The sequence below is a fragment of the Meriones unguiculatus genome, chromosome 3, assembly GCF_030254825.1.
Source record: "Meriones unguiculatus strain TT.TT164.6M chromosome 3, Bangor_MerUng_6.1, whole genome shotgun sequence".
NCBI lineage: Eukaryota > Metazoa > Chordata > Mammalia > Rodentia > Muridae > Meriones > Meriones unguiculatus.
Genome location: NC_083351.1, coordinates 38,332,198 through 38,359,477, shown reverse-complemented (window position 1 = coordinate 38,359,477; position 27,280 = coordinate 38,332,198). Strand labels below are relative to the sequence as shown.

Sequence of the window (27,280 nt, the reverse complement as noted above, 5' to 3'; positions counted from 1 at the left end):
GGCAATGCGCAGAAAGCAGCCTTACTCCGACTGCACTGGGGTGGCGCTATCACTTGAGACTGGCTTTGCCCAGATGCCAGCGCCTAAATCCCATGCCCCTTTGAAAAAACCTGTTGACATTCACAGCCTCTTCTGATCCCCCAATGGCCCTAAGACATAGGATAAAATGAATTCATTGTTATTATCCAATAGATAGAAATTCCTTCAAGCCCCACCAGTGTGGGAGTTTGTCAGGGCCATCTGAGGAGCTTCAGGAAGCATTCCTGTCTCAGTTCTGTCCCCAAGAAAGGCCAATTTAAGTGGTCTGCTGTGAGGTCTCCCTTTTGGGAACTTTAAAAGCTCCAAAGATGATTCCACAGAGCATCTCATGGGTCAAACCACTGTCCACATGGAAACTACTGCCCTAGGACCTTGGGTCTGAGTAGGTCTGGCTCTGTGCGTTCCGCTATAGCATCAAGGTTTCCCAAGAAGGAGCCAGAGATTTTCAAAGTATGGTCTCTAGACCAGAAGCATCAACAAAAGCCGGTAATGTGCTGGAAATGGCAATCTCAGGCCAACCTCCTAAGACACTCTGGGGGTGGGTCCAACAGACTGCTTTTTATCAAAACGGATGGTTCTAATGCCTACTGAAGCGAGAATCATACAATAAGCCAATAAAAGAAAAGAGTAAGTTTTTCTCGCTGTGGATGGATTTCTATGAGATAAATGTGGAAGTGTGTGTGTGTGTGTGTGTGTGTGTGTGTGTGTGTGTGTTGAGTTCGGGAGTTCCTCTGTGGCAGAGCCCAGACAGCCAAGCCATATGCCACCAGACTTGAGATTGTAGCTCCTTGTATTAATCAAAATTAGATAAAATTAAAAATTCAGTGTCTTATCATACTGTCCTTATTTCTGTTGCTTAAAAGTCAGGTGGGGCTGGGGTACATGTTCATCATTGCAGAAGGACATACAATAGCACAGAGCTAGGAACGGGGAAGAAGGTGGGGAAGAAGGAGGAAGACAAAGAATGAGGAGGGGAAAGGGGATGGGCAGGAGAGAGGAAAGAGAAGTGGAGGGGGAGGAGGTCTCTCCCAAGCTTTTGGCTACTCTGTTAAAGGTACAGGTTTGCCTGACTCAATGGAAGCAAACCTATTCTGCTTCATAGATGATCTATGTTATGCAGCACGATAAAGCTCAAGGGACAACAGTGCAGAGATGCGGGAGATGCGGTGTGAAGAGGGGCATCACTGCCTTAATGAAGAGCAACTTTGTAGCCCTTCCCCCTTATTCCACACCCCTCCCCTCTTTGATCCTCACCAGTCAGGGCTTTTAATCCTTACTTTATAAGTGAGCAAAGGGAGACTCAGGCAGCTATGGAACTTTCCTAAATTACATAACTGACCATGTTAAGCTAGGGGTTAACGTGTGCCTTTTAAGTCCTATGCCTCTTGACTTTGATTTTTATCGTATGAGACAGGGTCTTACTATGGGGCAATGCTGGCCTGAAACTCAGACCAGGCTGCCCTCAAGCTTGCTGCGGTACTCTTCTGTGCCTCCGCCCTGGAGTGCTGCGACTACAGGCTGACTGTGAACAGGTTCGATGTCCTGGGGTTGCAGCTTACTACTTCCTTGGAATGATTAAAGCTCTGATGTTTAATCCTCACCCTGACGATGCAAAGTTCCAAACTCACAGCCTTGTATACATTCGGTAAATGTTTTAAAACTGGACTACATTCCACACCTGACTTCCTTTTCAGTGCAGGAATAGTCAGGGTGGGTAGCTAGGTTTGCCACAAAGCTCAGACATGCTTGGAGGAGAAGCAGATGAGGAGAAGCAGCCAATAAACAACAAGGCGCTAGGCACTCCTGTAAAAGCTCCCTTGTGGGAGGAGATGAAACACTAGATGCAAAGGGGTCTTTTTTTTTCTTCTTCTTCTTTCCTATTTTCTCCCCAGAAGCAGTAAAACATAAAGGTACAGACATCAGATGTTGAGTCCAGGGACTTTAAGCCCAGTTTCATTTGGGCTCCTAATTCTTGAAATATTGCGGGCCCTAGTGTTCTCCGTGGAGTAGGGAGGAGAACATTCTTAAACATTCCCTTCTATGAAAAGGGCCTGAGATTAGAGTGAGCTAAACAGCAGAAGACACTGACGTTGCCGACACCCTTCCCACAGTGTGACCATCCCTCACCTTCCACGTCTACCGAGTGAGGACTATCCTGCACTAAGCAGAAGCTTTCTAATTTTCACCTCAGCCTTCTAAGATCTTGTAACATCAGGTCTAGTCCAAAAACCCTGCCTCCTTTATTTCCGACAGTCCCAGTGTGCCTGGGATTATGTGAGCTCTCAGATAGTGGGTGGTAACAAGTTTAGGAGAGGGAGGCAGCTTCCTTCCTAAGGACAACTGAAGAGGCCATGAGACCCCTGGTGAGCCCACCAGCTCTTAACTGGAGGGTGGAGCGCTGAGAGCAAGATTAGCTGCGCATCTCTAGAAAAATCGCATTGCCACCGCTCTGCACCTGGTCAAGTCCCCGGGGGCCTAATTGCCAATTCTCCAGCCTCTTGCATTCAAAGGTTCTAAATATTGTGAAGCCATACCAGAGACGATGTTATGGCCTAGAATTTGACACCAGTTCAGCACGATTTTGGTTTTAAATAGTGGGTTGAAAGGAGGGAGAAGACTGCAGGGTGGAAAGGGCCCCCTGGGAATAGGAGGCATGGCTAACTGCTTCCCACATTGACTGCCCCCAAACTGAGGCTCATGAAGCAACAACAGTTCTGCTGTCAGTGTTTGCTCAGGACCCAGCAGAGCATGCAGTTTTCACCAGGGTTCTCTGCAGGCCCGAGCCCTGCTGGGCTTACAGCCCCTGCCTGCTTGGGGCATGAACTTTTCTTTGACAGAGCTCAGCAAGAAAAAAAAAAATCAGCAGGCCCAGCTTGCCTGAGTGTAGACCCTTTGGGATTCACCTTCATTCTTATCTAAGCCCCAGAATTCTGGAACCAAACTGGATACTGACCTCCAGTAACAGAGGTCAGCACCCAATGATGTGGGGATGTCCCCATAGGTTCTTTTGATCATAAAATTTAAAGAAATAGACCAAGGCCTCCAGATACTCTGCCTGCCCTAGCCATTTAAACCTGGAAGTGGAAAAGCTGGATATCCAGATGTACCTCTGTATAGTCCCCACATCTCTGGGCAAGATAGGTTTGGCGTCACCAAAGAAACCCCCAAGATGTTTGTTCATTGATTATTGCATTCAAACATAGATCAGATGCAGACAGATTTTTTTTTTAAATTAACTTTTCTTTCTGTTTCTGCTAATGTGTAATCCCAGCATATCAGAATCTGGCTTTAGCGCAAGGCAGATACAAAGCATCACTGACAGCCAGGGCTGGATGGAGGTTTCTACAAAGACCAGAATTGGGAGCTGCGCACCACAGCAAATGGATACAATTTGAACCCAAAGCGTCTGCTCGCTGCCTTCGGCAGCAACTGTGGGAGTCAGGTTTCAGCAGCGGCCCCAGCCTGGAAGTTATTCGAGTGGAGAAAAGCACTCTGAAAAATTAGCCACGTGAGGCTTTAACAGCAGAACGGAGCTGAATATGTACCACGCTTTTCAGCCCTCGATAAGCATGTGAGATAGCCAAGGAGATGGATTCCCTCCCCCACCACCCTTAGCATGTTACTCTTCTCTCAGCCTTTACCTCTCTATAAATGATAGATGTGATCATCACACGTGTCAAACTATGTGTACACAGTCCTGGGTTTTCTGAACTTTAGTGAGTGCCATCCTAGGCCTGGAGAGATGGCTGAGTGCATAAGGCACTTGCCACACAATCATGAAGAACTTATGGAAACTCAGGTGGGCATGATGGCCCACCCATCATCCCAACCCACCACAGGTGGAGACAAGGGAGTCCTGGAGCAAGCTGGCTAGCTAGAGTAGCTGGCTCCAGGTTCATGAGAGGCCCTCCTCCGTAGATACGGTGGAAAGTGACGGAGGAAGACTCCAGACCTCAACCTCCGGACTCCACAGGATGTGTACAGTCACCCCACAGCACTACCCCGCATATATTTGAACAAAAGTGCCCATCGCATACACATATGCTAAGAAATAAAATGAATCTAAAGGGATATTTTTAAAATTGGTAATGAAAAAAGATCGGTGACTAATATGTTTTTCTCCCAGCTTTCTTCTTTTTTGCTCCGTCCGTGGCCCTCTCAGAAAAAAAAAAAAAAGTCCCTCCTGCCACTAACGGTGTCGCTGCAAGTGATGTTTCTGGTGCCTTCTTTCTCGTCACTCGCATGTGAACGCTGTGACGGCAGGGTTTTATCAGAGCCTCAATCCATGTTCCCCTCCCCACCCTATATTACATTTAAGTGAATTTAGTGCTTACTGGAAATTTCATAGCTCATCCTTTCTCATCCCTAAGATAAATTGGGACATTCAAAGTAAAGTAGAATTGTCATTACTAAGCTACATTGGTGGCTCTCAAACATTACAATGCCAAAGAACCATCGGAGGCTCTTGGTAAAGTAAAGATTCTTTCTGGCTTCCTGCTATCAGGTCTGATTAAGTAAGGTCTGGGTGTGACCCAGGGGGACCTGCATGTTAAAGCAAACACTGCTGTTCTCTGTTGTTGAGGCAGTCAGTGGGCCACACTCGGTGAGATGCTGGCCTGGAGGTAGTCTGGGTACCACACCCCAGAAGATGCTGGTCCACACTCACAGACAAACTGTATGTAGCAGATGTAATGATGGGAGGGCTAGGAAGTAAGAGCGCTAGAAGGGGTCATAGCAGCACACTTAGGCCAATCTTTTCACCATTCAAACTGAGGGCCCTGATGGCAGGAACTGGCTGATGCCAGCCAGGGAATCAACTGGTCAATGTCTTCCCCCAAAATGCTTGAAACCACTATTTGCAGTCTTCATGCTGTGGTCTCTGTAAGTCTAACATGTGCTGTCCATGTTGGGTCTTTAAGGCTATTTCATTAGCACAGAAGTGACATTTGCTGGTGCCGGGTTGGATGTGAGAGATAGTTCTCGTAGTTAGTCTGTTACTGCACTAAGTGGCACCAGAAAACATCCTAGCGTGCTGAAAAACACTTGGAATGACCAACTAATGAGGACATTAAGTATATTTCCTCATTAGTAATTATGCAGGCACTGAAGCCAAGCCTCGTATCTATATATACTTGTATTGCTAAATTAAAAGCAACTGTGGGGCAGGGAATAGCAGCATCTCGGGTAGAAACAAATCAAATGTGACATGTTTTGACTGCGCTGATGTACAATGATCTGAGCTCATTTTTGAGGGAGAGAAGTTTGGCCCACAGGAGAAGTGAAGGTTCCCGAGCCAGGAATGCGTCACAGAGCTCAGGAGCGCTCATCCTGGCCTCTTAAAACATTCACTCCCTCTGTGACTTGGAACAAAACCCTTCCTTTTTCCACATTTGGGGAGAAAAGGGCTCACTCAGTTTCTACCTTTAAGGCACATATCCTGCTCCATGGAAATGAAGAGGCACAGTCTGGCAGATGCTTTCTTCTTTCTCTATCGACCTAATCATCAGGGGAAGCAGCTAATAGATTGCTAATAGATTATATTGGCCAAATCATCGGGGGAAGCAGCTAATAGTACTGCTAAAAGATTGCATTGGCCAAATCAACTGTTAGGCTCAAACTTGACAGGACAACTTGCCTCACATACATAAGCTATGAACACGTACTAAAATGTTAATGGGAGTAGCTGGGAGAGGGACTGGGTGGTTGCTAATGCACAGGAAACAGTGTTTCTCTGTATTTACTTCTAAATGAATTGATTATTTCAAAAAGATAACATTATACCATAAACATGATGATAGAGTATAAACACATGTTTCTATCATTGTAGTTTTTCAAGTGAATTGTCCTTAACTTCCAGGGATAGTGTGATGACACAGAAGTGTCCTCTCAAGGGGTTGCATCCCGTCTCAGCCCCGTCACCGGTCTCAGGCCACAGATTTAGCCTTGAAGAGCGTTCATTCATCTCCCCGAAAACATGGGGGCTGTCTTAGACGATCTCAAGGTCATTCAGGGCTATGGCTTTATAATTACAAGTTTTTAAGGGAAAGGTATAAGAAAAGCTTAAGTTCAGGCAATGACAATCTTTTAACAAAAGTATTGATACTGTGATTTCTGTGGCACAGAGGTGAGGGCTTATGTGAAAATATTTAAAATGGCACCTGGCTCAAAGCAGGCATTTTGTTTCAGTCACTTAGGAAAGATCCTTTCCCCCTCTCATCTGTTTATTTGTGCCTATGTGTGTAAGCTCTCCAGTGCCATGGTGTGAGGTTTGGTTCTCCTCGGTTACTGTGTAGGTTCTGGTGATCAAACGCAGGCCATCAGGGTTGGCAACAAAAGCATTTACTCACTGAGCCATCTTGCTCCTTTCATTGATTGTGTGTTCTAAGTGCATGTCTGTGTATGTTTATGTAAGGGTCTATGCACACGTGTGTATGCGTGCGTGGGTGGAAACCAGAGGTCAATGCCCAGCAACTTCTTTGCCAATTCTGCACCTTTAAAATTCTCTAATGATTTGAAAAACATTAATTCTTTGAAAATGTCATATTGTCAATGTGTGGTCTTAATTGCTGCTCTATCATTGTGAAGAGACAGCAGAACTAAAGCAACTCATAAAAGAAAGCATTTAGTTGGGGGCTTGCCTATAACTTCAGAGGTTGAGCCAATTACCATCATGTCAGGGAGCATGGTGGTACAAAGGTGCTGGAGCAGGAGTTCAGAGCTACATCCTAATCTGCAGGCTGATCGAGAAAGAGCCTGGGCCTGGCACGAGCTTTTGAAACCTCAAAGCACTACACACACAGACACAGACACACACACACCCCATGCTTCCTCCAACAAGGCCACACCTACTCCAAGTTCACACTTCCTAATCCTTCTCAAACAGTGCCACTCCCTGAACATTCAAGTAATATGAGCCTATGGGACCGTTCTTCAAACCACATCTGTAGAAGGCATTTTGATTATATATTCACCCCCCCCCCCCCCAGTTCCTCTCCCTTATCCACTTTATTTTTGAGAACTGAACTTGGATCTCATCACTGGCTAGAATGGATGGCCGACAAACTCCAAGGGGTCCGGGGGTGCTGCCACCTCACCAGCTCTGGATTTCAAGAGTATGTTGCTATGCCTGGATTTTTATGTAGAGGTCAGGGATTGGAACTCAGGTCCTCATGCTGGTGTGGTGTTCACTTTGCCAATTTAGACATCTCCTCAGCACCAATTCTATTATTTTTATTGATAACAAAGTAAAGTTATAGCCATATATATATACGGGTATATCTTTTCTTATATATTCCTTCATGTGAGTACTTAATTAAGGAAGCAAAAAGTAAACCTCAGAATCATAAAGTCTTAAGAGTTGGAAGAGACTTAATGTCATGCAGACAACTTTCCCTTTGTGGAGAATCCTGTCATGTGCTGTCCTTGATTCCTCCTTGGTTTGCTGACCTCACTCTGACGGCAATCGGTGTGGATCAGAGAACTTGTCCTCAAGTTTGAAGACATCCACCCCACCCCCGACCCCCACCAAATTTTCTTTCTCTAGATATGCCAAGGGAAAACAGAAGTATTCTCTCTCTCTCTCTCTCTCTCTCTCTCTCTCTCTCTCTCTCTTTTGATACAGGGAAAAGAGAGTAACCTAATTGCTACAAACCTCCCTTCCTGTCTATGTGTCTTCTTCTTTTCTCCAACCATCTCTTGTAAGTTTCCAGAAAGTGTATCTACATTCCCCTTAAATCTGGTCTTGGATTGGACTCAGTCCTTGCAGTGTGATCTGAAAGGACAGAATCCATGGGAACATATGGAATTGAGTTCTGGTCCCACCCTTCTGCTGCCACAGCAGGTAACTTAGCACCCCGCTTCCACAAACACACACTTCGTTGGATCTTACTGAGTGCCTGTGGAATAAACTCTTGAATGAACCACTGACAAGCCAAGGCTCTCCCCTTTAAAACAAAAATCTAAATGCTGAGCTTCACATTTATTTTTGTTAACTTTCTTTGTGCTGGTTTCAGCCTTCCTGTTCCAACCTGTCGAGATCATTCTGAATGTTGATACTGACATCCATCATATTAGCGATCCCTCCCAGCTTTCTGTCATCTGCAAATGTGATCAGCACGCTCCTGTGGCTTCTTCCAAGTTTTTGATGAAAGCTCACTGTATTTTTTAAAAAGTCTTTTAATTTAGTTGATTTTGGTCCAATTTTTGATAATTTTGTAGAGTTCTCTAAATGCAGGAGAACCCAAGTGATGAAGTTTAACCTGATTTCAAAAACAATGCAATTAAAATAAATATGCTTTGCAAAATTGAGCTAGGCCTCAAAGGTAGCATGGGCATGACCCAGACTTTGGCATGGGCAATCTGCTATTTAGGGCAAAGCTAACAATTAAATTGGATAAATGTTTGTTGATGAGGATGATGACTCCAGACTAACAGACTGAAAGGCGCAGAGACAAGCAAACACACTGGATTGATTTTTTTCAGTATAGAGACAGTTCCCAGCTGGGACAACTCAACGTACTGTGAAGACATTGCTACCGCATGAGAAATTAGGCCATGGAGACTGATAATTAGAACGTTTGGAGACACAGAATCACTTTGGGATCCAACTTTTCTGAACTGACCATTGGTGGCAGTGCCAAATGCCCTGGGATGATGTCAGATTGCATGCTAAAACCTTAGCCAAGGCAGCACCTATATGGGTGCTTTGGGGAGGAGAGCTTCATGCCCTTGTAGATCCTACCCTCACTGAAACCAGAAAGTCAGTCAAGTGGGACTCCAATTTTGACCTCTGATAGAATTTTATATCTATCTATCTATCTATCTATCTATCTATCTATCTATCTATCTATCTATCTTTGCTTTGTGACCTTGGGCCAGCCAATTTTTTTTTCCTCTCTCTGTTTTGATTTTCTTATTTGGACCATAGGGATAATAACACTTATATCATGGTGTTGCTACATGGTACCCAACTGTATAGTGTCTGTACTTAGTAGCACATTTGATAAATGGCCAGAGTGAAAATTTTGATGAAGGTAACAATATACAGGGTACCAGGCTGAAGTTTTGACAAATGCCATCATATTTAATCCTCACAAACAATCCTGGGAAACAGATATTATCAGGTAACAAAGATGCGGAAACCAAGAGATTAAAAAAATCAGTTTCTCAAGGTCATCCAGGTAGTATATGCTGGCATTGGGATTTTCATCTAGACTTGCCTGCTTTCAAAGCCTGATCCCTTAGTCAGTGCATTATTTTTTATGCTATTATACTATTTGAGGTTTGACTTTCAAGAGATGCTACTTACAATCAGAATAAGAGTCCTCAACCTTTGGTGTTAAGGATCTACCATGCTACTTATAGGCAATCTTGTGACCAGGTGTAGAGAGGGCTTTGCTGCCTAGGATGAGGGTAGGGAGGAAGGCAAGAGGATTTCAGCAGGTACACCCTTAATTTCTGTCAACACTGCAAACCAAAACGAGGCCACGTAGCAAAGGCATACTCCTGTTCTTTGCCAGACTTTCACCCAGACGCCAGAAACGCTGAATTAGCCATGGGGAAGGCAATCAGATCAACCAATGGGAGACCTCTACACCAACCTCTCTTCATTTGTGTTTCTAAGCATGCTTGTCTTCAAGTGGAAGTAATGCCCCTTAGAGCTCATAGCTATTTCAAGGCTTCGATGAGACAGTGTGATACAACATTTAACAATGAAGAATTATTCAGTAACTAGGATTGCTTTTTTCCTCCTCTTCCATCTGTATTAAGACTGCATTTTACTAGAACTCTGCTTTTCAAAGTCCTATAAAAATGTCCTTAAAATGTTCGTAACTTTTCTCAGAAACCTCCTTTCATCACCCTTCTCAGTGCCATTCAGATTTAGGGAAATTTGCCGACTTCATACAGGAAATTTTGTTTTAAATGATATCCTATGTGAAATTAAAATGTTAATGTCTTGGTTGACTAAAATAACAACACTGGTAAATCATTTATGTTTTCAAAATGGTTTTGTCACTCTGTGACTGATGTGCAAACCCTGCTCTGGTGTTAAATATGGCAATCATTTCTGTTGCAGGGAGAGGAAAGCCAAGCACAGGGCCAGGTGACACAGGCAGGAGCAGAAAGGACAGCATTCCATGCCATTCTTTCTGATGCCCCCGATGCCAAGGCCAGGGCTTGCTCCTTGCTGTTGTCTGATCCCCCCACCCCCAAATAAGCAACAAGTTGATCAATGAGGATAAAATGGGGTGGACTGTTAAAGGACAAGACGAGGCTCACCCAGAGGGTTTGATCACATGTGAAAAACACAATAGCCACAGTTTCTAAAGATCAAAAAACGAAACAAAACCAAGACCCCAAACCTACAAATTACAGTTCACCTGTGCAGCTTTTCATTGGCACCACCAGGAATTCTGCAACCACAGGTGTGACAAGTGTAGCCCTGTCACAGGTCATTTTTTTAAAGGCATTTAGAGATTCAATAAGGCAAACGTTATTTGGTATCGTGGATGTACTAATTGCTAAATGAAATGAGAACTATAGAAAAGGTAGAAAACTGACTAGCACGGTGTCAGGCACACTCATTCAGTTCACTCTTGTTACTAGTATCATGAATGGAATCATAATCATTCAAAGACATTCGTCAGACTTACTCTGGAATAATCAAGATCTCTGGGCGTGGCATCTGTTAAAGCTCGGACGAGGGCATTCATCATACAGATCGGAGGCGACGGTGGGGAAGGCTGCGAGGGCTCCTGCTGAACTGGGCTCTTTGGTTTGGAAGGCAGCCGACCTCTCCTCCCTTTCAAACTATCTGTACGCACAACTGATGAGACACAGAGAGAAAAAAACAATGTTTAAAGATCACATTGGGAATGGGCATGAATCACGAAGAGGAATCCCAACACATTAGAGCTTGGCAATGATGAATGAGATCCACCATTTCAAAGCAGGGTTAAGTTTGGAATAATGCTGACCAGTGATTGAGTGAGAGTTGAAATAATCAGAAAAAAAAAAAAGCGATCCCATACTTACACTTGGTGACAAGTTAGCTCTGATAAACCTCCTCAAATAGAACAATGGCTTTTTTAAATTTTGATTTTTTTTTTTTTTAGAATTTAGAATAAGCACTCCTCAGTGTTACTTTAGTGTAAATATAAATATCACTAAAAAGAAAATGTTTGAAAGAAAGAAACACTCAGGAAATTTGCTGCTTCGGTGTAAATATTAGCAGATTTTTACGGAGGATACGCATAAGCAAACCAGATGAAAGCATATGCTCTTACCTTCCTTAACCATCCCGACACTGAGACACTTCTGAAATCTGCAGTACTGACATCGATTTCGACGTCTCTTGTCTACTGGGCAGTTTTTATTTGCCAGGCAAACATATTTTGCATTTTTCTGCACCGTCCTCTGAGAAAATACAACACAGAGATAGTCAACTAATAGTTTCTGGAAAGAGGCAAGACCTGACAAGATGTATTTTAATTACAATGTGAAAAGTGACAGTGCAATTTGTATAATTAGATAAATTTAATTTCCTAACACGCTAGCCTGCAGGAAAAACAATTTTATTAGTGTTCCTGGCTGACAGTGAAAATCATCTTGGGTTGTTCTGAAGCTAGTCTCAGGAGGCTCCCAACTCTGAATGATAAAATCATATCTGAAATTACCAGGTCAACATACCGCACCTCAGAGGATTAGATTATCTCCACTTTTAATATCCCCTTGGGAACAATTTTCTACTTGTTCTACTCCCCTGATTACCACTGACCTTATTAAAATAAAATCAGAATTATCTGGGCTGTGCTATGTACGGTGTCACTATTATAAGCCAGATATCACAATAACTGGTTTTGTTACTCAATAGGGATGAAACCATACAGAGTAAAATAAAAGTTTTTCTTGTTAAAATCTATGGAAAATAGGGTTTTCATTCTAAGACATATAGGAAATCATGTTTCAATTAAAAAATAAATCCACCTGATTGTACTACTTAGTTCATTTTATCTTTAAAGTATACATGTGATAAACTGGCCATTTCTGACTTCGGAAAGCAAAATTCTTAAAGTTGGAAAGATAAATCACTATCATATCCATTAAAGAAAACCCAAGTAAGAATAAGAGAAGGAAAGAAATATGAAAGCTATATACACCCCAGTATTTCATAAATGACTGCTATTACAGTAAAAAGAACCACATTATCAAAGACACATAATAAAACTTGATGTTGCGGATAAAAATAATATCACATTTTTCTGAATCATATAGAATTTTGAAATAACACATGGGGCAGTAGTTAAACATCTCTTATACTTTAAATGTAAAATAATGCTTGAAAAAAACTATGAAAACCTTTGTGCAAATGGTTGCATTTTTAACACTTAGTATGAAGTGTTCCGAAAGGACCTGAGTCCACACAGCCCCACCCATTGCAGAACCCTGGAATTTATTTGGGAAATCTGCGCTGTGTTTTCAATGAAGTTTAGGAAACCTGTGCTTAGTGATCTGTTTTGGGTTCAAAATTCTAGTTTTACTTTTGGCCTTTACTTTCCGCTCTTCTTACTTCCCACATTACGTTTTACCCTGTCACCTTTTCATTTTTGCCTAAGGGAAATGGGCGCAGATGCGACAAAGCCAACCTGTATCAAGTCTGAGGTATAGCTGCAGGGTTTAAAAAGCGGGAAAGACTTCTGAGTCTCCGCATCCCCATTCTCAGCAGTCTGTGCTGATAGCAGCCTTTGACTGAAGCTCTCCTTCACAGAATATGCCCATACAATGTAGCACCCTTCCTGCCATTATCCCCAAGGCACTGTGCCGATTAAGTGTCTGTGGCATTTTGCTGCGGGTGTACATTTTCCCAACATCCCGAAGCCGTCCCCACATTTGTGTAAGGACAGAGATCGTTACAGGCCAATCACTGAATTCCCATCATTAACTGCACTTCACGTCACATTTTTAAAGAATTCAATTTAATGGTAGAAAGCCACTGGGTAAATCCGGCTCCAGTTCCCTTAATTAACAGATCTGTGGGGTGGTCCTACCCGGGCCTGCCCCCACCCTTTCAAGTATAGATCTATTTTCAAGGGAATGCTGAAGAAAAGGGAAGTTGCTGGGGAAAGGTTACTGCACATTTCCAGACGTGGGGCGTTACACTCTCATGTTGTGGTAAGTTCTCCGTGGCTTAGGGGCAGTTCTACTGTGGGGTTTCCATTCATCTCTTCCCGGAGTGTCTTTCCTCTCTCCCTTCCTGCTGGACATTTATTGCCCTTCAGCACTTCCACTGAAATGTTATAAAACTCAGACCTGCTAAAGGGAGGTAGTCACGTGGAAGCACTTTGGGAAACCTTGCATAACTGGAGAGGAAGAAAGGAAGAAAAGAGGGGGGGCTAACCCAAGGTTGGGGACTAGCTCAGTCACAGAGCACCTGCCTAGGGGGCACGGAGCCCCAGGTTCAGCCCCTAAAACTGAGGGGGGAAACAAAGGCTAACCTAGGTGGCTTATCAAAAGGAAGTTCTACCCTTAACACACCATAAGCCTGTGCATCTGTGGGGCACGGAACGTGGCAACATCTTCATCCAAGCATCCTTTCATTTACCTAGACAATTCCATGAGTGATGTGGTAACAACTGTCACATCAAAAACAACTTCCTGTTCGTTTGCATGTCTAATTACAGACTCGAAAACTGTCATATATATTATGCCTTAGAGTTTTCATTCAATAATAACTAGTTTTGTGGCTCCTAAAGACCAGGAAGTGCTTTTGTATGTTGATATCTTATTTAATATCGTCTTTCTGTGGGTTTGAGCCACTGGTTGGGAAACTAAGATCTGGATAGAAGGCTTATGTCCAGTGTTATAAACTGGAGGTGACAAGTTAGGATTCCTATTTGAATCCTCCAGGTGATTCCAGCATCCTCCTAAACATACTCTATTTGCCTCCCAAGTCCTCATCACTCAGGCAGCATCCCACCTCACCTATGTCATGTGTGTGGGTCTGTGTGTGCTTGAAGTATCAGTAAGTAGGGTGTGCACACAATGGCACAGAAATGTCCAGAACCATCTTCTGAGACTCAGTGACAAAAGAAAGAACAACAAAAGAATAAGTAAGTTGACCTCCCCCCGCCCCCCCCCCCCCATGCACCAGGGGTGGAAAGACTATGGAACTCTAGAGTCAAGAGAAGCCAGCTCTTCCTATCCCATACACTAGTCACATCACCGCACAAGCCTGCCCCAAGGGTACTTCTCCAGGGTGCAGTTTCTTTGCTGATAAGTATGGGGAGGCTGATGAGGCTCTCACTGTAAAGGTCCCCACTGTGTCTGTGAGAGCATGCAAGGTGAGTACTGTGTGTGTACAGATGCAGGGAGGCCACAGTTCCTAGAGTCAGGGTGGATTGACAAGGGTACCTTCTACCCTTCTATGGACTAATCTGTCCTAAGCTGCCTCTAGCCACTTATCCTCTATTCTGCCACTGCAGCGCTATGACAGTGAGGCATCTTGGGAGCTCATGTATATGAGTTGATCTCGTGTCTCCACTGTGAGGTGGAGTGTGAGTTCTGTGGCAGCTGAATGACCTCTCTCAATCTCCATTTTCTCCTCTAAGAAACAATGATAACTATCATCTATCTTCAAAGCATGCAGAATAAAAACAGCTAGAGTGACCAAAATTCAACCTTAAGTCTGCCTAATTCTAGACCCACAGCCCTTCCTGTGAAGACTGAGACACAAATGCCCAGGCCTGCCATGCAGGCGCTATTTTCTCATTCTCTGGGTGCCCATGGGAGGGATGATGACGTTTGGACGTTGTTGAAGTTTAGGTCCTTTTGAGAATTTGCAGAAGCCCCTGTTCAGAAAAAGAGAGAGAGAGAGGAATGGAATGGAATGGAATGGAAAGGAAAGGAAAGGAAAGGAAAGGAAAGGAAGGAAGGAAAGAAGAAAAGAAAGAGAAAGAAAAGAAGGAAAGAAAGGCTCAGAAGCAATACCAGGCCAGGAGTTTGGGGTAGACCCCTCAAGTTCATAGGCAGCTTGTGCAGAAACTTCAAGTTAGAAAAAACCCTGGGAAAAAATGGCTCTGAAGTTCTAGGCCTGGGAATCGAGAGGCGCGGTGTGTGGGATTGTAGCTTTCACACTGGCAGGGGCAAGGATGTGGCTACAGCCACTCAGGCACCCCAGCAAGGGCCCTGGCCGCGGGCGTAGAAGCGCCTGCAAGAGGCTCGCTCTCACCTTGAAGAAGCCCTTGCAGCCCTCGCAGGTGCGCACCCCGTAGTGCTGGCAGGCAGCGTTGTCCCCGCACACCGCACACATGCCCTCGCCCGACGAGGAGCCTCTGTTGGGGGGCGACGGCAGGCTGGGGCTCTCTCCCAGGAGGCTGGACGCGGTGGGGGAGGCGGTGAGGCCCAGCGGCGGGAAGGTCAGCGTGGCCGTCCTCTTGGCCAGCGGGAGCCCGTAGGGGTGGCCCTCGAGCGCCGCAGCTTGGCTGCCCGCGGCGGCCGCGGCTCCGAGGGGCAGGCTGAGCGCGGCCGCGGCGGCGGGGTCGTAGCCGAGGTGGTGGCCTCCGGCTGGGCTGGGCGCGGGGGGGTGGGGCGGAGAGGGTTTGAAGAAGAGCGGGAAGCGCGCGGCGGCCATCGGGGGCACCGCCTTCATCTGCGGGTCCAGCAGCGTCCCCGGGGCGATGCAGCCGGGCGCCGAGGGAAGCTCGTCGTCCCACAGCGCCCCCGCCTGAGGGGGGAAGCCTGGTGTGGTCGGCGTGGACGGCGGAGACTGCTTGAAGTACATCGAGGTGCTGGGCAGTACCTCGTCCTCGGGGCCCGAGGGAGGAGGAATGGACGGTTGCTGCTGCTGCTGGTGGTGATGGTGATGGTGGTGGTGGTGGTGGTGGTGGTGGTAGCCATGCTCGCGGCCCTCTTCCATCTTGATCAAAGGCCGGGGCCCGGAAGGCGGCATTTGGTACAGGCAGGAGGGTTTGAGTTCGCAGCTGCTGGGGTAGCCCTCCATGAAGGTGCTGAAGCTGGGCAGGGATGTCGTGGCGGTGGCCATGATCCCCGTGCTGCCGAGGTCCATGGTCAGCTTGGTGTAGTCGGGGTTCATGATTTCTGTGCTGTACTCCGAGCCATAAGTCTGCGTGGCGTAAGTGGACCCCGGAGGCGAAGGGCTATATTGGGCTTGCACGCAGGGCATATCTGCAGGGACAGAGAAAGGGACTCAGGAGCCAGTGGACACTCCTTTGCCAGCCGGATTCACTGATCTGGAATTCAGGAGGCACAGGAAGTGGAGTCTTCTCCCACCTGCTGGCAGACTGAATGCCCCTAGCTTGCCTGCTTCCTCACGGTGGAAGACAGCTGGGTCCCTGACTGACCAAAGGGCCACAGGAGCGATAAAAACTGACCTCCTGGGGCTGACTACACCCGTTCCTTTCCTTGCTCTGCTCATCAGATCTGGATACCAAATGCTTTCCCTCATAAGCCCAGAGAATTTAAAAAAAAAAAAAAAAAAAAAAAAAAAAAAGTTCAAGTCCTAAAAACCAATGGTGGAATGGTCTCCCTAGCCACAGGGAGGACCAAGGGAAAGGAAGTAAATGTCTTGCTGGTTAATCTGGGGAGAAGGAAGCCATCGGTTCCCTGAGACATAAGCACATTGATCTGTAAGCCCATGAGTTAGTGAGAAAAGATGTCCTGTGTGGGACAAGGGAGGCAGTGACACGCTAACATTTTCTGGGTGCCAACCGAGGCTGCCCACACAAGTGTGGTCGCTGCTTCCCACCCACTTCTCCAAACAGGATTAGCAGCCTGCACAAACCGGACCCCTACTGATGACTTCAGCCAGCTTAAGTGGTGAGGTGGGCACGTAGGCCCAGGAAATGGACTCGGGGGAGTTGGTGCCATCTGCAAAGAAAAAGATCAGCTGTAACACAGCACACCCATCAACCCCACTCGCTGCTACACTGTGTGTGTGCAGATGCGTGTGTATACACACTCCCCAGTTCTGACTAATACGATATCCTGACCTGGGAAGATTAAAGCTGTTTTGTAACAACAGTTAGCAGCTCTTCTAACAGGCACGTTAGGCTAGGTATTTTCTCACGGTGAGGGGAAAAGAAGAAAGCACTTTCAAAGCAGATGCAGTCTCTCTGCCAGTCTGCCTAGGCTGAGCCCTCATGCAGCTGGTATCCGAGGTGCTTGTATATTCAGAGTTAAGGGGGCCCTCAGGGTTACTGGCTTTAGTGGATGACTTTTTTTTTTTTTTTTTAATAAATTTCCTTTTATTTTTATGGCTAAATCAGAGTGGTAACATGGGGGAGTTCCTGGTGGTTGGTTTTTCCGAGGAAACCCAGGTGCTCAGCTTCTTGGAGGGTGTGGTGCGAAGGTGTGATTAACAGAAAAGTGAGTGTGTTTCACATTTCCTTTGACATCTCTCTCTTACCCACATTTCCAAATCTAATTGAGTCATGCGTGCAGGGGATGGAACCTTGACTTGAAAAAGGTGGTGAGGGCCTGTTGAAAGAAGCAGGGTTGAAGAGTGGCCAGCTCATGCCTGCTGGCCTTAAGGGCTAGCTTGGAGTTAAGGGACTCCTTATCTTGGCGGATAGTTCTTGGGAGGAAAGGGACGCTGACTGTTTAAAAGAAGGAACATGCAGCCTGGCCTTTTCACTCTCCCGGCCCGCCTCACCTCTAAGGATCTCTCAGAACCTCCTTGCTGTGCTCTTCCTGCGGCTCTTTGTCTTTCTGAGGCCTCCAGCAGGAGGGTAAGCGTGTCTGTGTATCTTTGGTGCCTGCATAGGCCTGACTCTCACAATTATAAGAGGGGTGGTACAAACCAAACCTGAGGCCTTTACATTCACTCCTGTCTGTAGCTCACATGGGTTTACCTTTGCCTCTGAGCCTCAACCATCCAAACTCCTGCACCCCACGTGATTTAGGTTTTAGATCAATAAAAATGTCCCCTCTCTCCCCAAGTGATTCCTTAAATGAATATATTAGATATAAAAGGACAAAAATAAAGCCATTAAAAGCATAACATATCCTAATCTCTTGGAGTATTTGCTCTTCTTCTTAGAAAACGTAATTTGGAGACGTGCTTGGTGTGATCTCCCTGCTCCGACTGGTAGCGACAAACAGCAGGGGTGTGGCAAACAGCAAAGCTGTGCCAGGATGCCACCTGTGCCGTGACATGCGGGGCCAGCAGCCTTGCGCTGGCACTGGACAGGTTGGTCAGAGTGCCCGCTGGGTGTTGATTTCCCCGCCCATTTCCCCCGTGCGCAGGAGGCAGGAGGGCTTCAGACCTACCTGGAGGGTATCTTGCGCGCTGAATGGTGGGGCTGGGGGTCTCTCCAGCGGATGCTGAGAGGGTAGGAGGCGGGGGCGTCGGGTTAGATGCAGCAGCCGCGGTGCTGCCCCGCTCTGTGGAGGGTCCAGGCTCGGCGCCCGGGCTGGTCGGGCTGCGCTCTCCCACAGTGGGCTCTGCAGGCACCGAGAGAGGGGGCAGAGATTGGAGTGAGCCTAGGCTGGGTCATCCCCAGGGCTGGGTGAATGGGATGGGGACGGGGGACCTGTAGAGATGTGTAGATCATTACGAAGAACTATCGCAAGGTTAAGGGAAAGTGCTGAGGGCTCACTGAGGGCAAGAGGCGTCTCGTTGCCCCGGGGGTGCTGAAGGTATGAGGCTGGCACCCACTGAGCTCACGGCCCTTTTGTAGTATGCGATCGGATGCTAAAGAGCCCCGTAGCCGGTCGTCGCCCAGAAACTGATCCTTTTACGCCCGCTGTTCGTTCTCGGCTTGCGAAGTCAGGGAGACCGAAGTAAGGGGAACACTGGAGGAACGAACGTGGCCCGAATTTGGGGCAGGGGGCCGTGCCAGTGAGAACGCAGAAAAAATAGCCATTTTTCAACTCCGACAGCCCCCACTCCCCAAACACAAATTTTACACGCCGTGTAGGAAATGCACAAGGTCCGGAACGAATGCGTGAATGCCCGGAGGAATTAACAAAGTCTGTGCTTTTCATTCTAAATGCTAATGGCGCTTCCCTACCATTAGCCGGGAGTTCGGAGGGCCAGGGGTCAAGCAAACAGAAGGGCGGGAGGGAAAAGGCCTGAGCTGGCGGCCGCGGCGGGCCGAGGGAGGTCCCCGCACTCAGCGGGCGGTGTCCCCGAGGGTGGACGGCTGCAGGGTCCGGGCCACCGGGTGGCTCGGAGGGGGTGCATTCCGGAGGACGCCCAGAGCGGCGCCCGGGCGAAGCAGAGTGAAACTTTGTAGCTGGAAGCGCAGCTTGGCTGGCGGGGAGGAGGGCTCCCGCCGCCCCTAATTCCGGCGTAGAGCGCCCCCTTGGCCCGGGGTGGGCGCAGATCAAAGGTCAGGGACGTGCCCCACCACAGGGGGGCAACCGGATCCTCGACTAACCCACAGACCTCTGGGGAGCGCTGGACCCAAGGCTGGGGTAGGCCTCCTCTCCCGCCACTCCCGCACCCCGAGTCTGCTTGCGGAGAGGAAGGGGCTCGGATTCCCCAGGTCTAGGAAATTCTCGACGGCCAGGAACTGGGGGATTCCCTCGCGGTCCCCGGCCCGACGGAAACCTCGCGCTTGCCGAAGCGCCGGCACCGGCGGATCTTTCCACAGCTGGAGCATGTGCTCCTCGCCCCCCCCCCCCCCCCCGCGCACCTTCAAAGGAGGGGGTCCTCCAGCGGCGCCACCCCCTCGTCTGCTGGCTTCCCTGCCCCCAGCCTTTCAGGAGTGGTCTCTCTCTCTCTCTCTAAGGGGCGGCCTCGAACTCGGGTGGGCGGGGGTCGCGCCTCCCCACCCCTCCGCCCGGCCCAGCACCCCGTCGCTCCCTCCGCCCCCCGACCGGCCGGTTACCTAGGCAAAGCCTCTGAGCCTGGAAACACGTTCCGTCGCTCCGGCTCGTGTCCGCTAGGGCCGGGAGCGCAGAGCCTCGGGGTTGTAAATTAGGAAGAAATAACCACCTCTGTCAAAGCCCCTTTCTTCCTCGGGGGCAGACGAAGGGAACACCCCCGGGCTCCCCTCCCCGTGGCGAAGCGTGTGGAGGAAACCGTGAAACACACCATTGTGACCCGGGCTCCTCAGCGGAGTTTCCAGCCCCTGGGAGCGGGGGCGGAGGCCGCGCGGGGGCGGGAGAGGCGGAGGGGCCGGCCGACTGGGCCAGATTCTCAGAAAGACAGAGGGAGCGAGGCAGACCCGGGGGAGAAGCCCCGCGGGCCAGCGCCGACTCCCGGGGGGCGTGGGGGCTCGTGGCGGGCGGGTGGGCGGGCGCCGTGGCCCCGGGGTCCTTCGGCGCTGACGTTACGCGCATCTGGTTCGCTTAGGACAACTCCACTAAAGTCGTCCCATTCATTGTGCTCGGCACGCGCGCCGGGCAGCGTCTCTTTCCCCAGCTCCGGGCTGGAGAAGCACTCCCCGGTGGTTGGAAAAGAACCTCCGGATCGGAAGAGCGAGGGGACGAATGCCCCGAGCCCGGTAGCCTCTCCCCCAGCACCCCGAGCGTCCGCGGGGCCGGCGAGCACGCTCCCCGCCGCTCTCCCCTCGGGAGGACCCGGGCGCACGAACAAAAGGCCCCCTCCGGGACCGGGCCTGGAACCCGGGGGGCCCGCGGCCGCGAGCTGCCTCCGGGCCGCCGAAGCCTCCCAGCGGGTCCGGGAGGAGCCCTTGCGCGCCCGCTCGCCCGCCCGGCCGCGCTGCTCCGCTCGGCTCCGCTCGCCGCCCAGAACTTTCCTTGCCACCAGGAGTCCAACGCTTGGAGCAACTTCTCCGAGAGAGCGCACTGAAAAGTACCGCGAGCCTTTCCCACACCAGCCGGGGCCCCGGAGGAGAGGGCACGCTGTCCCCACGCGTGTCGGGGCGCGAGAGTCGGCAATTACAGCCGATTACCCCCGTGGGGGAGAGCGCGAAGCGGCGAGCCGGCGACGCCGGGCGGACGTGCCGAGCGGAGCCCCGGGCTCATTTCAATACAATGAGCCGCATTCCTACAATTACGGCCTGCTCGCCGAGCTCCCCCGGCGCCCGGGCGCGCTCCGGCCGCCGCGGCCCAGGCCCCGTCCCCCCAGCCCTCTCCCAGACAACCAGCTCCGTTTCACCATTAGGCACATTAACTCGGACTCACCAGAGTCCCTATTTCCAGTTCCACTTAAAAGGCAGGAAAATTACTGCCGTTCATCACCGGGGCTTCAACTCCGCCGCCGCCGCCGCCGCCGAGAGCATCATTACCATGACAACTGGAGCCGAAATACCCAGAATTACAACGCCGGGGCCGCCGCCGCGCAGACCCAGGTCCTCCCCTTTGTTAGAGGCTTTTCGCCTCTCCGGGTGGGGAGAGGACTCTCTCCCAAGCTCCAGAGTCCCCCTCCCCACAGGGGGGTGAGGACCGGCTGGGGGGGGGGGGAGTTTCAGACTGGAACCCACCGGCCGCTGGGCGAGCGAAGCCCGAGCGGGGAGGCGGCGTGGGGGGGGGGGGAGGCGCCCCACACTCAAAGTTGTCAATTTCGGGAGCGACGCTTCCCAGCGCGCCAACTTTTGAGTAAGTCCCCACTCCCACCGGGCAGAGCGTACGTACTTGGGTGCTGTGGCGGTTCCGTCTTTAGAGCGAGTTTCTAGAGATCCGGAGCGGGGGCAGAGTGGCAGCCGCTGTCCTGGAAGGGCTGCGGGGCCCGAGCCCGGCGGCTGGCGGGGGCGCGGAGCGGCTGGCGGGGGATGCTGCGATCCCAACTCATGGGAGAGCTGCCGCCGGCGTCCAGTCTCCGGCCGCCGCCACCCGGGGGGGACGACGCGGCCGAGCTCCCACGTCCGCCGCCGGCTGGGTCGGCGCCGCCGAGCGAGCCCCGGAGGGGCGTCCGGCTGCGGCTGCGGCGCGGCACCGGCGAGGGCGCCGGGCGAGAGGGGTGTGAGCGCGCGGGCGAGAGCGGAGCGTGTGTGCGGAGCGGGCGAGCGCGCGCGGCTCTGCGAGCGCGAGTGGCCGAGCGGCGGCGAGCGTGTCGGCGTGCGGGGAGCGGAGGAGGAGCGGGCGCCGGAGGGGTGGGGGGCGGGAGGCAGGAGACTCGGCTCTCCCGGCTGCGCGCTCGTCCGCTCTCCCGGCACGTCATTTATGCCACAAGAGCCCTAGCGGCCTCTCCATAGAGTGCCTGGAATGCGAGACGTCAATGTGACGCCATGGGACGCTACGTCACCCTCCTCCTCCCTCCCCTGGCCCAGCCGGTTCCGCGTGTGCGAGGGTGTGTGTGTGCGCGTGTGTGTCTGTGTCTGTGTGTCTGTCTGTGCGTGCGTGTGTGTGTCTGTGTGCGCGAGTGCGCGTCCCCCTACCCCCACCCCGGCCCTCCGCACGGCCGCACCGTGGCAGCCGCGGCCCCCGGGCTTTCCGGGCTCGGCGGGGCCGCCCCCTGCGCACCGAGCCGCCTGGCAGCGCGCCGCTCCACCGGAGCCCTCGGCGGGTCAGGCGGGCCCGCCCAGCTGTCAGGCTCCGGGTGGAGCAGCGTTGGAGGAGCGCGGCTGGCTGGTCTCCGAGGCTGCCTCGGGGCGCCGGGCCAGCTCGAGGGGGTAAGGCAGAGGACAGCTCTTCCGAGAGGGAAGGCTGTGCCAGCCGGCTCCTCCGAGTGACCTGGCAGTCGCTGCCGAGGGAGCCTGGCACTAGCCAGAAGAGTCCCCGAGGTGCAGCCGGCTCACCGTGTGCGGCGATCCGGAGGCTGTTTACACCCCTCTGGCCCCCTGAGCCTAGGCTGGTTTGCCTGCTCCCCCTCCTGTCTGTTGCTGGTGTTTTCGCACTGGGATGCAGCTCCAGGGACGATATTTTATTTCTTGACACTTTGGGGTGTGAGGTTCTTTGCTGGACACTTTCTAATCCTGAGGAGTGCACATCCCGCGCGCGCTACTCGAGAAACTATATAAAACAAACACAGCACACGTGCTGAGCAGCTGGCCGAGCCTGGCTGTTGCACACCTCGCCTCTCCTCCCCGCGGGAGCGGGGTCCGACCTGGAGCCCCACTCGCGCTTTCACTTCTCCGAGGCTTGCCGACGCCTCGCCTCTCAGCTCTCAAAATGAAAGATTGTAAGACCAATCGACAGGCTTCCTCGACCTGTCCCCGGGGGACCTCCTGCGGTCTTTCGGAGGCACATTTGTCCTCCAAGTGTGCAGAAAGCCTGGGAGACCCTAGGAGGGACAGCAATTTCTTCCTGGAGAAGGGGTCACCGTCTTGCAGAAAACAAAAACAAGCAAAACAAAAACAAAACAAAACAAAAATGTGACCGAGTTAAGAACTCTTAGTTGCAAGGGTTGCTGCTAAGTGGGAGCACCTCCCTCGGGAGTGACTTTTTCACGAAGGAAATGTTTGAATGAAACAACCAGGCAGACGCGGTCTGTAGCGCTCTGCCTGAATCCCAAAGGGCATTTTTTTCTGACCTGTCCCAGCACTCGAGCGCGTGGGTGGCAAAGTTGGGGTTTGGGAGGGAAGAGGATCCCCTGTCATAGCACATGCTTCAGAACCGGAGATGGTCTGAGCTGGGACCAGAGACTCGAAAAAAAAAAAAAAAAACCAAAACCAAAACAAGCGCGTCACGCGTCTCCGGACGTCCCCGCCTCCACTTTCACTTCGGCAGGCTGCTGTGCCCTAGGACCGGGCGAGGACGCGGGCGGAGCCGGCCCAGCCCGGAGCGGCCGAGCCCCCCGCCCGCGGGTGCGTTCCCATCCCCGCCCCGAAGGAAAGAGGGCGCTCCTACATTGTATCCATTCAGAGGCTGGGGGTTGGGGGAGCGGGGCCTGGAGCCGCGCGGCGCTGACGCACGCGAGGCGCGTGATTGACGCAGGCGATGTTACTAAATCGGGCGCTTGGCCGGGCCCGGGCGGCGGCGCGCGCGGCAGATAGCGGAGTAGGTTCCCCTCGGTGCCCCCCTCCCGTCTCCATTCAGCGCGGCGCGGCGCGGCGCGGGGCGGGGCGGGGCGGGGCGGGGCGCGCGCGGCCGCGCCGGGATCCGGCGAACCAAATATAGACGGCTCCCGGCTATTTTTAGTGGGGCCCCGGGAGCGCGCGCGCCCGCCCGCGTTCAGGGGCGCCCCGGCTCTGCCCCGGAGGGCGGACCGCGGAGTCGCCATCTTGTAGCTCGGCTCCACTCCTGTCTGGTGCGGGGCGGCGTGGGGGCCGAGGGTAGGGGGCTGGAGGGAGGCGCGGGGGCGCGCGCGCGCGCGCGCGGTGATCCCCGTCCGCCCGCCCCGGGTTCCGCGAAGCTCCCGGCGAGGTCCCGCCACCCGGCCCGCCCGGCCGGCCCTGACTTGCGAGGAGGCGGAGCTGCCTGCGGCCACCACTTCCTGAGAGCCGGGGATACCCATCCCGGACGTCACGGAGGAGTCGAGGCGGCGGTGGCGGCCCGGGGCTCAGCCTGCTCTTGCATCATGGGTGCAGCGGCAGCTGCCCCGCTCCTTTGTGCCTTTTTTCCCCCTCTTGAGTAAACGCTTTGTTAACTGAAAATACCATGACGGACCAGTGTGATCACCAGTTCCAGACCTCAAAGAAAGTGAAGCTGTCAGGCAAGAAGAGGGAGACTCCCCCAGCCGGCTGCGATGGTATCTGGTGGGTGGGTGTGTAGACGAGCACTTGACAGTTTTCCACGTATTACTTCTTGCCTAACTCTTCACCCTTAAGGTTTAAAAATACTTTTATTTCCATGCTGTAAAAACTTCATCTGTGTTCTGCACCCCTCCCATTCCCCTTCACTTTAGAATCTCATGCAGGGCTGGGATCACGCTAATAACAACCCTAAAATTAGGTACAGTTTTTAGGCGACGTGACATCTTTCCATGGAGTTACAGAATACGTTCCCCTTTCTAACTTAATGTGTAACAGGTCCTTGCTTACTCAGGTTGTTATAAACTCACTAACTTTGTTCACGTGAACTGGGGGCTTCCAGTGTCCTGAGGTCCTGGGTTGAGACTGAAGTTTGCCCTGTCGCTGTAGCAGAGAGCCTGAACATTTACCAGATCCACGGCAATACCACTTTGCATGTGTGTTGATAACAGAACCCAACATCATAGACACCCCTGAATTGAAGAAGGATCATCTCCCACTCTTAACACTTAGGGCTCTCTGTGTGAAAACAGCGCTCCCCCCCCCCCCCCCGGGTGGTGGTAGTGGAGGGGAAACCATCATCCTTGTTTGCCTTAAAAAAATAACTTTCACCCTTAGCTGGCTGGGAATCTCTAGGTATAGATTTTGTCTTTGAGTGAGTATGCGTTTGGGACTTACCCTGGCGCGCGTGAACACACACACACACACACACACACACACACACACACACACACACACACACACTTATTTAGTTGGGATGAGCTAGGCTGCTGTTCCCGGCTGGGGCTCCTAAGAGTGGGAAGCCGGATTCACCATTGGAGAGTTTGTAGTGGTTATTGATAACTGACAGGTCTTTGAAACTCAAGAGGAAAGTAGTGTAAGCAGTGACAGGGCTCTCTTATAGATCAAATACCCGCTGCTTAATCAAAGGTCCCCAAACAAAGACAGTTCTTTCCATGCACCAAATAGAAATTTCCTGTTATTTTTTTAAATATATGTTCATATCTATTCTTTTCTGCATTTTAAAGCTTTGATTTACTACAAGAAGGAAATAATATTCTATGAGGCTCATGCAATGCTTTAAAAAAAAGAAATGTAGATTACTTTTTATTATAATATTTTTAAGTGAAATTCAGTACTGGATGCAGCTAAATCATCCATTTTGAGAAACCAAATAGGATAAGTACCTTAATCTGTGGCATAATGAAAACATTCCAAGTTCAGTCCTTTTTCTAGGAAAAAGGACATCCATGCATGTTCTAGTTTGTACACATAAAGTAAAGAAAGCAATTTCTGCCTTTTAAACAGCCAGTCTGTTAAAAACTATCTTTACAGAAATTATTATAGATTTGTAAGAAAACCATTTCATTTTGCTGTGTATTTGTAGCTCTTATATGCCTGCAAGAAAAAAAAAGAGATACATTTCTCATGCAAAATAAAATAAGGAATTTGAGGAAATTTGGTGTGTGTGTAATATAAAGCAATTGTTTTAGCAAAGTATATTTAAAAAAACTGTTCTGAGAAGAATGCCTGTAATCTTGTTGTTTTGCTAGTGTGTACAGAATGGTTACTGTTACAAATAAGGAAAGGTGAAAAAAAAATAATCCAGGAGCTGGGGAGGTGGCTCAGTGTGTAAGAGCAGTTGCCGTGCAAGCAGGAAGATCAGGGTTCGAATCTCCAGCACCTATGTTAAAAAGCATTCACGGCTCTGTGCCTGCAGCTCAGGCACACAGGACATGTGGATCCCAGAAGCCTGTTGGCTAGTCAAAGCAGAGAAAAACTCTGCTTCCATGAGAGACCCGATCTCAAGAGAATAAGATGGAGAGCTCCAGAGGGAGGCATGAGCCCACACGCGTGTGTACCCAGTCGTGTGCATACACCCTATACACACCTGTGCACTGTATACACACACATACACACACATACAGAAACACACACACACACACACACTGATATTGCAAGCCAGATTTGTCATCTAAGGAAAATAAGTTTTGAGTTATAAGTCTGTAAGCCCGTGTTTTTTAAAACCAGTATAGAGGTCCTATACTAAACACACACATGTACACATAGAAACATGTACATATGACATTTACTAACTTCAGCTGACACACAAACACACACACACACACACACACACACACACACACACTTACTTCAGCCATTTCAGTGACCATTGTAAACTTTCAAATCAATTCTATCATTGTCAGATTGGTCTTGCTGAACTACACCTTTTGTTTTGTCACCTATGGCTCAGCAGCTGGATTGTGTCTCCCCAAAGCCCAGAGGCCTATTAATTCCAGACTTCCTGTCAGAGCTGAATTGCTCTTCTCACTCTTCCTTACACAGCCTTCCACAATCCTCTTTTTTTTTTTTTTAAACAGATACCCTTCTCCTCCTTCTCCACTTACTAAAATCTTATTCAGTCTCTAAAATGAGCTTATGAGGAACCAGACTGCTCGAGTCTTTCATATCATTCTCATTTTCCTGCTTTTTAATTCTCTTTTGTCCATAGCTTACAACCCGGTCAAATTGCAAGCTTCAGAAAACCTGCCTCACACATCCCTGAAATTTCTGTGGGACCCAAGAATGTTCACAGATAATAAATAGTCATAAAATATGCCCTATCTAACTTGAACACAGAGAGACGGATGCTACAGTAATTCATACGGCAGATGTATGGACAG

General features: G+C 50.2%; 1 protein-coding gene across 5 annotated transcripts in view; it reads right to left on the bottom strand.

Annotated features, from left to right (window-relative positions):
* Nr4a3 (nuclear receptor subfamily 4 group A member 3) overlaps positions 1–22,172 on the bottom strand; it is a 40,767-nt gene extending 18,595 nt beyond the window's left edge. For 2 of the 5 annotated variants that reach the window (XR_002476992.2, XM_021652846.2), the window contains exons 1-5: positions 21,601–22,166; positions 18,325–18,498; positions 15,266–16,221; positions 11,325–11,454; positions 10,692–10,864 (exon numbers count right to left, since the gene is read on the bottom strand). Coding sequence is in view for 4 of the 5 variants with exons in the window: in XM_021652846.2 (XP_021508521.1) it covers positions 10,692–10,864; positions 11,325–11,454; positions 15,266–16,219 (1,257 nt within the window). In the remaining variant the exon portion in view is untranslated. Of the gene's footprint in view, positions 1–3; positions 150–10,691; positions 10,865–11,324; positions 11,455–15,265; positions 16,222–18,324; positions 18,499–19,889; positions 20,117–21,150; positions 21,329–21,600 lie in introns of those variants that run through there. The other 3 variants (XM_021652851.2, XM_060379883.1, XM_060379884.1) reach the window with 3 other exon arrangements.
* Between the last annotated feature and the right edge of the window lie 5,108 nt (positions 22,173–27,280).